Source organism: Lytechinus pictus, chromosome 12, assembly GCF_037042905.1.
Source record: "Lytechinus pictus isolate F3 Inbred chromosome 12, Lp3.0, whole genome shotgun sequence".
NCBI lineage: Eukaryota > Metazoa > Echinodermata > Echinoidea > Temnopleuroida > Toxopneustidae > Lytechinus > Lytechinus pictus.
This window is the reverse complement of record NC_087256.1, coordinates 9126421-9142247: the sequence shown is the minus strand read 5'-3', so window position 1 is coordinate 9142247 and position 15827 is coordinate 9126421. Positions and strand designations below refer to the sequence as shown.

Genomic DNA, 15827 nt, shown 5'->3' with positions numbered 1-15827 from the left:
CACTTCCGAGCCAGAGCCATTAATAGAGAGTTCGACCAACCTGGTTTCAATGGGTTACCAACGTGGCGCATAATGCTTTGTTAGGCAAGCCCAAGAAGCCAGTTCGTAGTTCCACTCTGCGCATGATCAGAAGATTCTGCGCATGATCAGAGGAAGGTCATTTGTACTAAAGTGACATGGTGGTTTAAAATTTAATGAGATAAGCACCAAATTCGATGTCTTGATTATTCATATATTCTTTTGAATGGTGTTTTTCATTCACATCCACAAAAAAATGCGTCCACGAATGACTGGTATATTTCACAGTTTGCCAAGTACATTGTACAACATCCTCTAGTATGCATTCAAAGTAGAAATGCAACAAATAACTTCATAGAGTGTTCATTGATGTGCTATTCTAGTCACCTGGTCTATTCAATTTCTTCATCCCGCTATGTAAGGCATGCCTACGTAATATCTTGCTTTGAAATCTACCTATCTTAATGAAAGAAATGAAAGTTCATTTGACCAAAATTGTCCCAGAAGTAACGACGAACTGGTCTATTCAAAAGAAACTGCCATACATTTGGTAACCCATTCAAACCGGGCTAGGTTGGCGGAACTCCTCTCTTTTACTGCTCCCTTTGGTCTGTTGTTTTATAGACTACTTTTGCCCGTTGTGAAGTAGCGCCATCTAACGGCTGATTGTTGCAGCAATGCGAGAATGCATGGATTCGGGGAATTAGGAGGGATCCCGAGTTTTATTTTATCACTTCGAGATTCATTTCTGAATCTCTAGTTGAAGAGTGCTTAAAATTCGCCGACACACATTTGCTTCAAAATAAGAAATGCTTTGAATTGAGATAAAATTCACATTTCGGTCTAAAGTTTATGAGCATGTGTGGCATGTTGATCTGAAATACATCCCGAGATGTATCCACATTTACATGGACCTATCCACGGAGGATTATTTTATTGTTACTGGGGGTGCTGAGCATTGTCACAGCACTCCCAGTGACAATAGATAATCCTCCGTGGATATAGGTCCATGCACATTTACCTTATGAATATATCTACCGGTATATTTGCCTGACCAAACTTGAAACCCTGTTATTTTCATATGGATAACCTACATGTTATTCATTTATAACTTTGCCCTTAACGTCTCTCAAAATACTTCAAGTTGTTAAACCACAATATAGTCTATAGACCTGACGATTTTCTCAAAAAAATGTCATAAGAAAAATCGAAAACAAAATATATCCACTTTTTACTAGAGATACGAATGCTATATGCCGAATATATGCAATTTGTTCCACTTCCAATTGTATTTATGCTTGATAATTTTCTTTTGAGGCGTTAGATTTGGGGCCTTAAAAGACCCTCTTTATTCTGTTTCCTGGGATTTGCTATTATGTACAGCCGCGGAGCCGAGACGAGGTTAAGACGTGGCATAATCTGTGTTTGTCGTCATTGATCGTTTTCCACGCGTTTTTAAGAGCCATCCATTGAGTGATAATAGCGGTACCATCATGATCTGACCAGTACCTAGCCAGCCAACAAGCTCTATTGTTAAACCAAGGATCTGTCCAGTATTAGCTTCTCGGTAAACGCTATGTTCACGAGGTCAAGTCATGTCTGAACTTCCTTTAAAAGTAGGTCGCATGAATGACTGAAAGACCGGACCCAAAGACACCTTGATCGAAATGGTCAGATCGACCATGGACTTGGGTCCATGGATTGAACCACAAAGGAAATCAAGCTGATTTAGAGTTACTATCACCTTATTTTAGTAATATAACCAAAGAATTAATATTTGACGAAAAGTAGCAAAAGGAGCTTTTTCATTGTTCATTTCAAAGACAAATTTATAAGAAAAACGACACGTTTTTTATCATTATCTTTAATAGTAATTGTTACCCTTTTTCGTTCGATATCATTCGGGGTTTCCTGGGGGAGGGGGGGGGGTTAGCAGTGGCGTAGCTAGGATTTTTTTCCCGGGGGGGCACTTGGGGGTCCTTGCTTTTTCTGGGGGGGCACCGACCATTTTTCCGGTGTGTGTGTGTATGTGTCACAAGGGCGGATCCGACTTTCGCCAATAGGGGACGGGGCCCGAAATTATCTTCACCTATATCAGTCACTTCTTAGTTTTATTCTTATAAAACAACATAAACATGAAATAATCTCATAAGCCTGATAAAAAGTGCGAGCGCGAAGCGCGAGCGATTTTCTTTTTACTTTCATGTATTTTTAATTTAATTTTCTGGGCAATGTTATGTGTGATCCTGAACAAGATTCGTATGTAACTAGGTGGCTACTGCGAACGCCAAGCGCGAACAGAAATTGTTATCAACTGTTCTAGCATTATCGAAAAGGGACCTGTTAAGGACTGCTTACAGTTACCCACGAAGACGGTATATATTTCGATAATGCGAGTGCGAAGCGCGAGCACATTTTTTTTTACATTCCGACCTAAAAAATGGTCATTCTAAGCACTTTTTGTATAAATAAATGGGATAGGTATGTAACTAAACAATTGATGCGAGCGCGAAGCGCGAGAGGAAGAAAATTTAGATTTTAGACCTAAAAGCGGGACATTCTATTCATATTTTGTAAATCATAAATAGGATATAGTCAATTGGGTATCATTAATAATGCGATCGTGAAGCGTGAGCAGACAATTATTGATATTCTGATGTGATACTGGATAATTCAAGTACATGTACATTTTAAATAAAGAACATGCAGGCTATCGCGCGTGTTGTAGATGTAGACCTAGAATCTGGGCATTCTGAATACATTTGTTTAATGGAACATTATGGAATACACGTAGACAATATGAACTTCGCAAATCAAACAATGTGACCACGCAGCGTGAGCTTAAAATGCTGAATATATGTAGACCATAAAACGGACATTTTACAGAGCACTTACATTTGTAAATGAAAAAAAATAATGAAAGCTCGATGTCGAGCTAATATATGTTTTGCATATTGACTTCAAAACTTGCTCCATATCAGCCTATTGAGCAAGATATGAATCTCATCGAACACGCAATTCTGGCGCGAAGCGCCAGCAAAAATTTTATATAGTAACATAAAAAGATTTGTTTTTTTAATTACATTATTTCATTCACTCGTCTTCCTCCTCTTATTTTCTTCTTCTTTTTTTTTCTTCTGTCTTTCTTCTTCTTTTCCTTTTTCTTTTTTTTCTTTTCTTCTCCCTTTTTTCTTTCCTTTTTTTTTGCTCTGCCAATTTTTTCTGGGGGGCACACCAAATCTCAGGGGGGGGGGGCACCCCCCGTAGCTACGCCACTGGGGGTCAGAAACAACGAATTATGTGCAGGCCCGGTAGAATTTCAAGCTTACATCTATAGCTTGACCGATTATAAGAAATAACGTTGTCTCAGAAAAAAAAACATTTCATTAGATCTTGCATCAGAATATTGTAAGCGTATAGCAGTACAATTTTTTTCAATATAGAGTGGTTAAAAAGAACTTTCAAAATGTCATTTTAAGGTCTATATCATATAATGCAGGTGTACAAAGTTTTTTCCTATTTAAACATTATTTTCCTTTACTGGCCAATGACAACGGTAAAATCTAAAGTTCTCACGAACATGAAGTACATGTAGTTAGTAGTTGTCTGTATCTTCTTTTTCACAACTGATGAATGATATCATTAATCTCGAAAATCCAACACCCTCTCACCCCCCCCCCCCCTTTTTTTTTTTTTTAATTGCGTCAGTCACGCGCTTCTTGCACCCGTGCATGATTCATAAAAAAAGCCTCACCAGACAAACGCTAGACATCCAGGGGGTATTCCCTCGTGCGATAAATTTAGACCACGCGTACGACGCATGGTGCGTAGCTTCGTCGTACTCTAACGAATGTGACGTCATAATAAGTAGTCCTCTCCTTTTCCTCCTCCTTCTTCTTCTTCTCTTCTTCTGTTTCTTCTTCTCCTCCTCCTTCTACCTCTTCTTCTTCTCATTCTTCTTCTTTTCCTTCTCCTTCTTTTTCTTCTTCCCCTTCTTCACTTTATGGTGAATTATGATCGGTCGCTCAGTCTGCAGACCTATTTTCAGTTTTTTTTTGTTTTTTTTAAACAAAACAGTGATTTGCGGTACAAAGCGAAAGCAGAATCACATTCTAATAATCTCATCTTATATACTTTTTCAATAACAAATTTCAAATGTTTCATTTCTCACATAATTATGTAAAAGTAAACCTGGCCACAATTGGGGCGCTATATATCAGCAGGGACATTCCTCGAGTTTTTCTAATTTCTCACTCTTCTCTTGCTTTTCGTTGTTTCTTTTCGTTCACCTTTAAATCTGGATTGGATAGGGCATGGAGCTACTACGGATAGGGTCAAGGGACTGGTATTCCTCTGGTAGGATCGACTCGATAAGAGCTCGTTGGAAGAAAAACGTACCATACATAATCGTAAACCGTCGATAATACAGAATGGAGAAAATTGACCAAATATGAATGGAGGTGTCGGAACTATAAAAGTTGCATCTAGATAGGTCGAAAAGGGGTCGAAATATATAGGACAGTGGGCGTGACTTTTTGATGTCGACCCGACCGAGAAGAGCATGCTTGATGCTATACAGGTTTCTCAAAGCTGATTGGTCGCCCGTCTTCCGTCAGGGACCTAGTTAATCAAAGTGAGCTCCGTGATTGGACAACCAGTGGTATTCACGTGTAAGTTGTATCTCCTCGTCAAGGCTGTTTCATTGTAAAATAGGGGTGGTTATCCTTTTCGGGTGAATTATGAATTTATTTCTTTTCTCAGCTATCGTGTTTGAAGGATTCTTATTTTCAGAGAAGTTTGGTTATATTGAGGCTTATTTTGTTAGATTTCCTTCATGACTTTACAATATAGTATTTTTCATGTTACGAATTGATTAGTTCCCACAGCGTACCGGTACGGATCATGCGTACGGGTACACGCATAGCACTTGCAACATACATTTCTCGATCATATATTTCGCCGCACGAAAGAAATAGCCGAGACTGTTGGAAGAAACTCTCGACAAAAGAGATATTTTGGTGAATTTGAAGACTTCTTCATGGAAGATATACATCCATACTGATTCGACTCATTATTGCTTTCCAGTAAGTCTTTTTTATTATTGATTTGGTTTAAATTATGTGCCAACATCTTATTTCAATTTTTACTTAGTTCACTTCGCAGGAGCCTTCCGATGCCGAAATCCCCGGCGCCCAGCTGTTCTGCCTTTGCCTCAACTCCGGATCGGATTTAAAGGGCCCATCAGCTGTGCAATCGAGACGTGACTGTTCCTAGTATTATACTACACTGTACACACATTGATTTTTTTCACCAAAGCAAAGTAGACCTAAACTTATTTTTTAGCTTTTTACTGCGATTATTTTGCCTTATCCTGAATTAAGTCACCTCTCTTCTCGTGTTTGTCGGACGGTGTGTGTGTGTGTGCGCTCGTTGTGTACAAAGTCAATGGGAGAGGAAAGAAGTCACCGCCGCTGACGAAATAAACGGCAGTGAATTGGAGTGGTGACTTAATTAAACCAGGATAATTAATGCCGATTTTTTTTTTATTAATCCATTTTTTACTTTAGAGGTGTATGGGCATATAGCCAGGCCTATTGCCAGTATTGGTAAGGTGTCCCGGGACTTGGAGTTCCTTTTGCCATTTGGAGTTTTTGCGAAGCCACCAAGACAAAGTGAAAGAAAATGTTGTCTAGGTTAGGGTTAACCCGGTTGAACTATTATGTGTATCTATACAACTAAAAGAATGAAGACTTGCAGAGACCACAACATTTATAACGTTAGATCTACACCTGCTATTCATCTTCATTGAAAAATCTGACTCAAAATGGTGAGAAATTTTGAATACAGGCAGTTCATGTCTCAGTCTCAAAATGCAGCCTCTCTCATCACTATCCTTGAATAGTGATTGCCTGAGCAGATTTAGTACGGTAGTCACAATCACCTATACAGATTGTGAAAACAATTACGTCAAAATGTTTAACATCTACAGGGGAAAAAATGCTTTGATTTTTTATTATCAAAATGCAGATTGTGTTATTCGATAATTTAGTGTTGTCAGCTGAGACAGTTCATGTGGAGTTCTTTGAGAAAATTGCTCTGTTGACCACAAAATAGTTTGAATGTGAACCTGAACTCCATAACTTGTATCCCTATTCATACAAATGAACATTTCAGTGTCCCACAGTTTTCTTATTAAAATTGACCAGACTTCCACAATATGCAGATAGAAAATGAAAATTAAGAAAAATTTTACCAAGATCTGTCATCTAGGGTTATAATATCACCTGATTGCAACCCTGTTAACATACATGCAACCTTCTTGAAGCGTATCTTTAGTTTTGGTTACTCCACCCATAAAGTGCCAGTCAATATTCCAATTCAGTGCTAGATTATCAATGCATGTTCCACAAAACAGATTAAAATGGTGACTGCGAAAGATACAAACTAAAAATGTGTTTTATTGGACAGATTTAGTATTTTACATCAGACTAATTCAATCATGTGCCCTATCTTAAAGTACAAGTCCACCCCAGCAAAACGTTTATTTGAATAAAGAGAAAAATCCAACAACCATAACACTGAAAATTTCATCAAAATCGGATGTAAAATAGGAAATTTATGACATTTTAAATTAAATTCACAAAACAGTTATATGCACATTCTGGTCGGTATGCAAATGAGGAGACTGATGACGTCATCCACTCACTATTTCTTTTGTATTTTATTATATGAAATATGAAATATTCTAATTTTCTCCTCATTGTCAAGTGAAACGATCAATTACTCCCTGAACATGTGGACTTGGCATTGTTTAATAGTCTATGGTGCAGTCAAGTTGGTCCCTATTGTCAAATTTGTATTTAAAAAAATGAAATATACAATTCAGACAAAAAACTAAAGAAATAGTGAGTGCTCAGGGACATCATTGACTGTCTCATTTGCATGTCACTGAGTTGTGCATATCACTGTTTTGTGAAAAATATAGCGAAACTTTAAATTGTCATAACTATTGTTATTTTACATTCAATTTCGATGACATTTTCAGCGTTATGCTAGTTTGATTTTTTTCTGTTTATTCAAATCAACATTTTTCTGGGGTGGACTTGACCTTTAAATAAAATGTATCCCTGGCCTTCTCAAGTACAGAATACCTAAAAAATTGAATGCATAACTTAATGCAAATAGGAAAGATAACCCATTTAAAATAACCGTATAGTGGATTAAGCTCCTTTTGGAACAAAACTGTTTTGGATTTAGCTACTTTAGCTACTCGAATTTGCAATCAAGTTTTACCAACCTTTCCCATTTTTGTTTCAAACGCGATATGTTGCAATTGATTCCCACGTCTAAGGTACATTTATATTTCTATCAAAAAATCAATTTATGTATATATATATATATATACATAAGAAAAAAGGAAACATGGTAATATATATATATATATATATATATATATATATATATATATATTACCATGTTTCCTTTTCTTTCTTTTTCACCCCCTTCCGGTACCAATCTCTGCGCCATTCGCTTGTTCCTCAGATTTCCCCCCTTTTCCATTCTTCGAATGAGCATTCACTTAATATCATAAACGAGAAATAACCTGAGAAGAATACTAGTCGCACTGAATTCCACGGCAATCAATTCAAGATGAAAAAAATTGAAAAGAGAGTGTGAAATTCAATCGCCTTCGAGGATTTTCTGCCGCAGGCTATATTTTGGCTGTAAAGGACATAGAAGGATTCGTCAACAGTAGGGATAAAACAGTACATGACTTTGAAATCGGGAAGTACATCGTGGTGTATAAAAGAGGAAATGAAAAAAAAATGTGGCAGCGTGCTTTTGTCATGTTTGTCATGGAATTTTAGGATATCACGTTGTACCCCCTCGCCATTCTCAATACATATCGGTCTGTCTTCCTCTCGCACACAAAATAATACTCGACCGGGGGCGCCAAATTGAGATTCGACTGAGGGCGCAAAATTGACCTGAAATGAGGGGTCATGTAATTGACCTTAAAATCGGGGGGGGGGGGATTGGTGCCATATTGATTTTAGACCTTTGGGGTGCCAATTCGATGATTAAACAGGGGCGTGTGTGTGTGTGTGTGTGTGTATTTGAATTTTGTCAGACGTGTATCGATCAGATATGATTATTTACGTCTGGAAATATATCTCTGTCAGTATCTTTCTACTGCTAAATCTGTGAACTTGAAGAAAGGGCTCTTTGATTGCCAAGAGAGGATGCTACTGCTAGATGCAAAATTCAAATTCTAACTGTTGTAAAAAAGGCAAAATTCATATTCTAGGGACTGAAAACAAATCCAATGACTGCTACTCTTTGTAATATTGAAATCTTCAATGATACTCTAGTCTAATTCATATTATTGACTACTCCTTTTCTTTGTATCTATGTGTAGATTGGTGTCTCCTCCCCCATTTTGACTGTTTTCTCTTTCTTTTTTCTTTTTTATGATATGGCTTCATTTAAAAGAAAGTGGGTCTCATTCAATCAAATTGTAAAATTCAAAATCATTAAATTTTATCTGTCTTCATTCTCTTTCCAGAAATGACTCTGATTGTGAGCTTCAGAACTGGTCTGCCATTATGCTGACAGCATCCACATTTCCTGGAACATAATTTCTGAAAACTGTTGGACATGCCTGCCAGAGTCCCGGTGCTTGGAGCGATACATGTTTGTGACATGCCTGTAGACACAATACTTTTAAGTTCCAGTCCACCAGGGCTTGGCTGCTTCCCTACAGCAAATTCTTTGGGATATTACCATCAGAGAGTTCCTCCAACTGGCGGGATTAGGATGGGTATTGGAATGAGAGGAGATCTTCTGATGCAAATGCAGCGAGATAGAAGGAGGCTACCACTTCGCTCGTGCATCAAGAGTAAAACCGTAACAAAAACCCCATCAGATGCCGCTGAAAATCACAAGAATAGTCTAGAGACTCTGGATAATGTGACCAGAAATTTTCTTGGCTTGACGAACGGTAAGGCGGTCTCAAGTCCTGACTTGCGGCGGATGAATGAGCTGATTTCGAAAGCTGAAAATTTCTGTCATGGGAAAGAGAAAAAGAAGGTATCTTTTGCAGATGCTCAGGGACTTTCCCTCCAGACTGTGAAGTACATGGATGGGCCAAGCAATATGCCTCCAAAGTTTTGCATTCAATTACTCGACGATGTCATCCAGAATGTGGAAGCAAATCCTACTCACCCGTACACATACGTGCCTGACTTTGAACAGCCCGCATCCAACTATTTGGAGTTTCGCAAGAGGTTAGAGAGCGAGACCGTCTGTCTAGAGAATGTGATGATCAAAGATAACATCACAGTAGTGGGGACCATCAAAGTAAAGAACATTGCTTTTGAGAAGTCTGTCTTTGTAAGGGCTACATTTGACGAATGGAAGACCCACATAGACATACCGGGTTCATATGTCTACCCATCTCAAGCATCAAACTCGTATGACAAATTTGATACTTTCTCTTTCAGTCTTGATATGCCACCTAATCATGGAGGAAAGAGTGTCGAGTTCTGTGTCTGTTACACTACAAACAATCTGAATTTCTGGGATAGCAACCATGGCAATAACTACAAGATTGTGACAGATAAGGAGAAGGATTTTGTAAAAAATCAAGAACAAGCTTCGTTACAAAACTTAAGTGGGGACCGATCATATGGACAGTTTTCTTACTGGCAAGTTACAAGTCATGAAGAACGACCATACTGGTGACACACGGCTGATAATTTTTGGAGATATATAATAATGAATAGCAGAATAGTCCGAAGTGTTTATCTTTGGAAATAGAGTATATATTTTTATGTTTTGATGCTTGTTGTAATTTCTACTAGTGGGTAGCACTGAAATGAAATATGGAATATTTATTATGGTGTTTGATGATGATAATGATGTATGTCATGATGTGGTTTTTATACAGGTTAGAATATATCCTAAACTCAATTTGGAAATAAATCAATCTTTTAAAGATTGGGGTGCAAGGAGGCCATTATCACCCAGTCACAATAACTTGTTACAAGTTATGTAACATTTTGTTATGCCTTTTTTTCAAAGAGGGAATACTAACGTAGAAATTAAAATCAAATTAAAATTTTTAGGTTTACAAGCATACACTGTATAGGGCAAGAGGGTTAAGATACTTTTCCAAATTTTGTTTATCATTACAACAATTCACAAATTTGAAATGGCATTTACTCTTGTAAGCTTTAAGTTGACAACTCAAATTAAAGTCCAACATATGTACATGTAGGGCCTACATTTCTAGTTTACTGAAATATCTCCACAATATTTAGTCAGAAAAAAAGTTTGTCTACTACTTAATGCTATACATTCAATGTACTAATTGCTTTTAAGCAGTGATTGTTTGTGCAACAGCAGTGTGATATTAGAATTTAAAAAGCTGTGTGTGTCATTGAGGAGATTCTTCTATTGAGCTTTTAATTGATTATCTGAGGTTGCTTTCTTAATCTAGCATTGAAGTCCTACCAGAAATGTGTAAATTCAGCAGGTATTTTCTCTGGTATCAGCACATCTACAATGAACTGTACTTGTTCAACATTACATAATGTACATGTAGAACAGCTGATAATGTTCAATCTTATGTTTTATATTAATGAATAATGCATGCCCATGAGTGCTGGGCATGGTAATGTGCTGTGCGCTTCTATTTATAGAATCCATTGATCTATGGTGCATGTGTATAGTGAGTGCTGTGTCACCACAAGGTCAGACCCACTATACCCCCATGTGTGTCACATGTACATGTACATTGTGTGTGAGTGTCCTGTGTGCCATAATGATATTCACACAGCTCATGAATATGAATAGATATTCAAAGCAAAGTTGACAGGGCTTTCCTGGACCATATCATAGCAGTCATGCCAAACGTGGTAGGCCTAAGTTCCTCTATCTGCTTTTTAAACATTGCCCCTTTTCATTATCAGTTAAACAATTAGGCCTATATCAAGGGTTAAGCTGTAGTCTAGACCTGACATATTTCAATGAAGTTGAATCCCCTCATCTACATGTATCAGTCCCCTTGCTCTGCTGTGTGAGAGGTTCCTGCATGTATATGAACTGTGAAAGTGTCAGCTTTATTAACCCAGTAAATTTAAGAGTTACAACTATGGTTACTTTACAATGATTATTGAAAGTATCATTGAAATCTTGATTGTAATTGGCTGCCTAGTCCCTTGTTACTGTGGTTACCATGATAATGGTAAAGTTCTGACGTGTGAACCCCACCCCCCCCCCCCCCCGAAAAGAAAAGTCATTGTGATTTCTTGCAATGAATACATATTTTGCCTCCCCCTACTTCAGACAAATTTGGTGGCCCCAAGGTTAAGGACAGCAATTAATAATACTAGTATCCTCGCTTTGTATTTTGGCTATCATTCAGGTCATTGTCCTTTTTTCTCTCTCTTTTTTAATTATGACATGTCAATTAAAAATACAGAGGTATTGTCACACTTAAGGACAAGTCCACCCCAATAAAACATTGATTCCAATAAAATGAAAAAAATCCAACAAGCAGAACACCAAAAATTTCATCACAATCGGATGTAAAATAAGAAAGTTATGATATTTTGAATTTTTGCTTTATTTCACGCAAATCAGTTATATGCCCATCCTGGTTGGTATGCAAATGAGGTTACTGATGACGTCACCCACTCACTATTTCTTTTGTATTTTATTATATGAAATATGTTATATTCTAATTTTCTCATTGTCCTGGGAAACAATGTTTTGTTCCTCCCTGAACATGAAGAATTACAGTTGTTTAACATCTTATGGTTCAGACAAGTTGTTCCTTATTGTCACATCGCAAAAAAATGAAATATTGTATAATTCAAACAGTAAGAAACAAAAGAAATAGTGAGGGACATCATTGACTCTCTCATTTGCATATCACTGAGTTGTGCATATATAAAAGTTTTGTGAAAAATAAGCGAAACTTTAAAATGTCATAACTTATTTTACATCTGATTTTGATGAAATTTTCCAGTGTTGTGCTTGTTTGATTTTTCTCTATTTATTCAAATCAACATTTTTCTGGGGTGGACTTGACCTTTAACAAAGGAATTGCATGTCTGATTGATATTCACTAGATCTTGAAATGAACATTTTCATTAGGTTACTTTGCCCAGTTAGAATTATAAAAAAAGACATAATAGAGGTTAGTCAATGTTGTGAATTATTGCTGAAAATCTCCATACATCATGTAGCTTATTGCCCTATACATCTTGTTAAAATCTATTTAGCAATTTGTCATTACTCTTTTCGCTGAAATAATCAAACGTCTACTGGGCAATATTGTGATGCAATGTTTACAAATGTGTATCTTAATGCAGTATGCTCATGACTGAATTTGTTTGAGGTAATTACTCAATTTCTTTGTCCATATATTTGTCTTAATGACTGGTTATATCATATCTGCAAGTTTGCATGTACATGTATGTATTCACTGTATTTTGTCATTTTCAAGTTGGTGGACACACGCGGCGGATATCGCTGAATGAATTGTAGCTGAATTTGCATCTACAGTTAATGAAACCAAAACCCACAATATTGCCAAATAATGGTAGTAAACAGACTCTTGCTCTCATAATATTGCAGATAGAATAGAAAGTGAAAGCTGTTCAATTATGGAAGTCAACATATACACTATTACACTGTGATCTGTGTATTCAGGAAGCTTTTTCTTTACCTATCAGATGAAATGTGTTGAACTCTTTATATTTGAGTTGAAGTGCAGTCATTATGTATTTGTAATAATTTCCATTTTCCATTTGTGTTCATGTAACCTTGTACCCGTTGCGTCACTTCGTGATATACATGTACCATACATTTGGGGCATGTGATGTTCATTGAGATTCGATGTTGCCCACAAGAAGTGTTGCGTTGGAAAATTGGTCTTGATCTTGCCCCCTTATCATCAACCTAATGTAGATAAAAAAGAACAAAATGCAGAACAACACAGAATGATTTTGGATTGGATGAGATAGGGAGCGATATAACAGAATTTGAGTTACAGAGTAGAAGGGTGACAGGTACAAGCAGCCCTGGTGGCTTTGATACATGGATCATTAGGCTTGTCGTTTACAAACGTTAATTAAAAAAAATGTGAGAGAGCAGAAGGAAACGCTGAATACCATTTTTGTATGCCATTGTTTATCCTGTTCATTTATATTATACTTTAAAGGTAGCATTTGGTTGGTGTGGTGTCCATGAGAGCTATCATTGCTTAATCCATTAACATGTATTGTATGTTTTGTTTTTCACATCCAAGCAATATTTCATTTAAATTTCAATATTTTTTATAAAATTAATTTGAATACTAAGCGTTTAGCTTGTTCACTGCAAAGACCTGGGGAGTGGGGACAGCCCATTTCATTAAAATTGCGAGTTACAATTTACATCCAATAAAAATTGAGGATATCACTGTTATCATTGAATATTCAGCAGACTTGTCAAAAGTTTGTACAACTTTCAATTTTTTTTGTTCAATGTTGATCATGGTAAATGTGAATATGATTTGAGTTCAATACGTTTTGTTTGAACTTCCCAGAATACTGACTGCCATTTGCATGTACTGGTAAATTACAATTACATGTAAAGTGAACTCTGTGAACATGTACAATTGTACATGCCATTGTCCTTGCAAACAGGTAGACCTATATTTTAGATTCCCTATTAATACAAATGCATTTTACATGTACATCTCTTTTGGGCAAACCACTTCCTCATTTCATACATGAATAGGTGGTTATCCACCACCCCATTTTGTACTGTTAAGTGCTACATGTATGTATAGAGATTCCTATTAATGCATTTTACGTTGTTTTCACCACCAAATGTAAAAAGCAAACATCGTTCAGGCATATCAGAGTTCACTGTCGATACTCTCCAAATTTGAATTCATCTTGTCTGCAACACTCATTCTGTAGACTGCATCAACTGCAGAACCTTTGCACAGTCTATTGCCCAAACTCAAATGACTGTTATTTAATCAATTTAAATGCAAATAATCAAAGTCCTGTTTCTCCCCATTGAAGGCCTCAGTGTAAGTAGGTATACTCGGACCCTTTATACAACACAACAGGTCCATCACTGCATGTATTCTGAATGACTGGTATACATCACAGGCTTAATCATAGAGATGACAAAGTTGAAGGCATTCCCAATTTATAAGCCTACTGATTGACTTCAAAAATTGTATAGTTTGAACATGTACATGTACCTCGACTTGTATTAAACATGTATCCTTCATGATGATTAAAGGACAAGTCCACCTCAACAAAAAGTTTATTTGCATTTTTAAAAAAATTCAATAAGAATAACACTGAAAATTTCATCAAAATCATTCTGATGTAAAATAAGAAAGTTATGACATTTCAAAGTTTCGCTTAATTTCACAAAACAGTCGTATGCACATCCTGGTCTTTATGCAGATGAGGGGACTGATGACATCACTCACTATTTCTTTTTTAAATGTATATCATTGTTCGAAATATGAAATATTTTAATTTATTCCTCATTCATTGTCATGTGAAATAAAGTTTTATTGCTCCCTGAACATGTGGAATTAATATTTTTAACATTTTGTGGTTGTCAAGTTATTGTCAAACCTGTTAAAAAATGAAATATTGTATAATCCAAACAAAAAACAAAAGAAAAAGTGAGTGAGGAACATCATCAACTCTCTCATTTGCATATCACTGAGATGTGCATATAACTATTTTTTGAATAATAAGCGAAACTTTAAAAATGTCATAACTTTCATATTTTACATCAGACTTTGATGAAATTTTCAGTGTTGTGCGTGTTTGATTTTTCTCTATTTATTCAAATCAACATTTTTCTGGGGTGGACTTGACCTTTAACTGGTAGGTACTTAAACGGTCTCTTCTATTTATCTGAATTGAAGAAATGCAACTCATTTGTTTTTTCTGCACAAAATTTTAATTCAATTAGTTTTGTACATTTTTAGCCTTGAAGTCGACATTGTGTGGTATTTGCATGGATTAGACCAAAAACACAATATGAAAAGTTATTTTTTAGAAACAAGGAAATCAGGAAAAGTACAAACGAAGACCTGCAAATATGAAATGAAGGTGTTTATTTTTTTGGATATGATAGTTAAAAGGTGAAAATGTTAGAGTTGTTTTATGCCTATATCAGTATTGGAAGAAGAGGTTTGAATAATTCATATTTTGTCATACTCTACACAGAACACTTTTGTGATATAATCAAATCATAGGTTGAGCAAATGGATTCTGATTAAAAATTATGAAAAATATACATGATAGAAAAATGTAAGGATTGTTTTACTATGGAACATGATGTACTGAATAAAACAAGGAAAGCCCTCAAATGGGGAGCATTTAAACTTATGTTGTTTCACGATCCATGTATTGATTTTATTATATTGTTAATTTATAATACAAAGCTTCAGTCATGTCAGTCGTGCATTTGTACTTTTAGTAGTGTGCTTGTGATCATTTGGGCAATGATAGTCGTGAAAAGGGGCCCCTGGTGGTTAGGGCATGGGTGGGACCTCATTGGTTATGGTGATGATGATGATGGTGACGATAATTATGATGGTGATGATGATCATGGTAATGGTAGCGAGGAAGATGATGATGATGGTGATGATGATATAGTAATCGGTTTGTGACGTGGTGAGAATAATCATCTGCCATGCTAGTTACGGGCATGGTGGTACCGGTAATGACTTGCATTACTTCAAATGGTTCTACGTTTTCTGTATCTAATAAAGG

General features: G+C 36.3%; 1 protein-coding gene across 1 annotated transcript; it reads left to right on the top strand.

The window, feature by feature from the left end:
- The first annotated feature begins 4653 nt into the window (after positions 1–4653).
- LOC129273482 (protein phosphatase 1 regulatory subunit 3B-B-like) lies at positions 4654–15436 on the top strand. The gene is made up of 2 exons (XM_054910523.2): positions 4654–5102; positions 8585–15436. Exon 2 carries the CDS (start codon positions 8677–8679, stop codon positions 9760–9762), a length of 1086 nt encoding a protein of 361 aa, XP_054766498.2. The 5' UTR covers positions 4654–5102; positions 8585–8676; the 3' UTR covers positions 9763–15436.
- Positions 15437–15827: the final 391 nt, after the last annotated feature.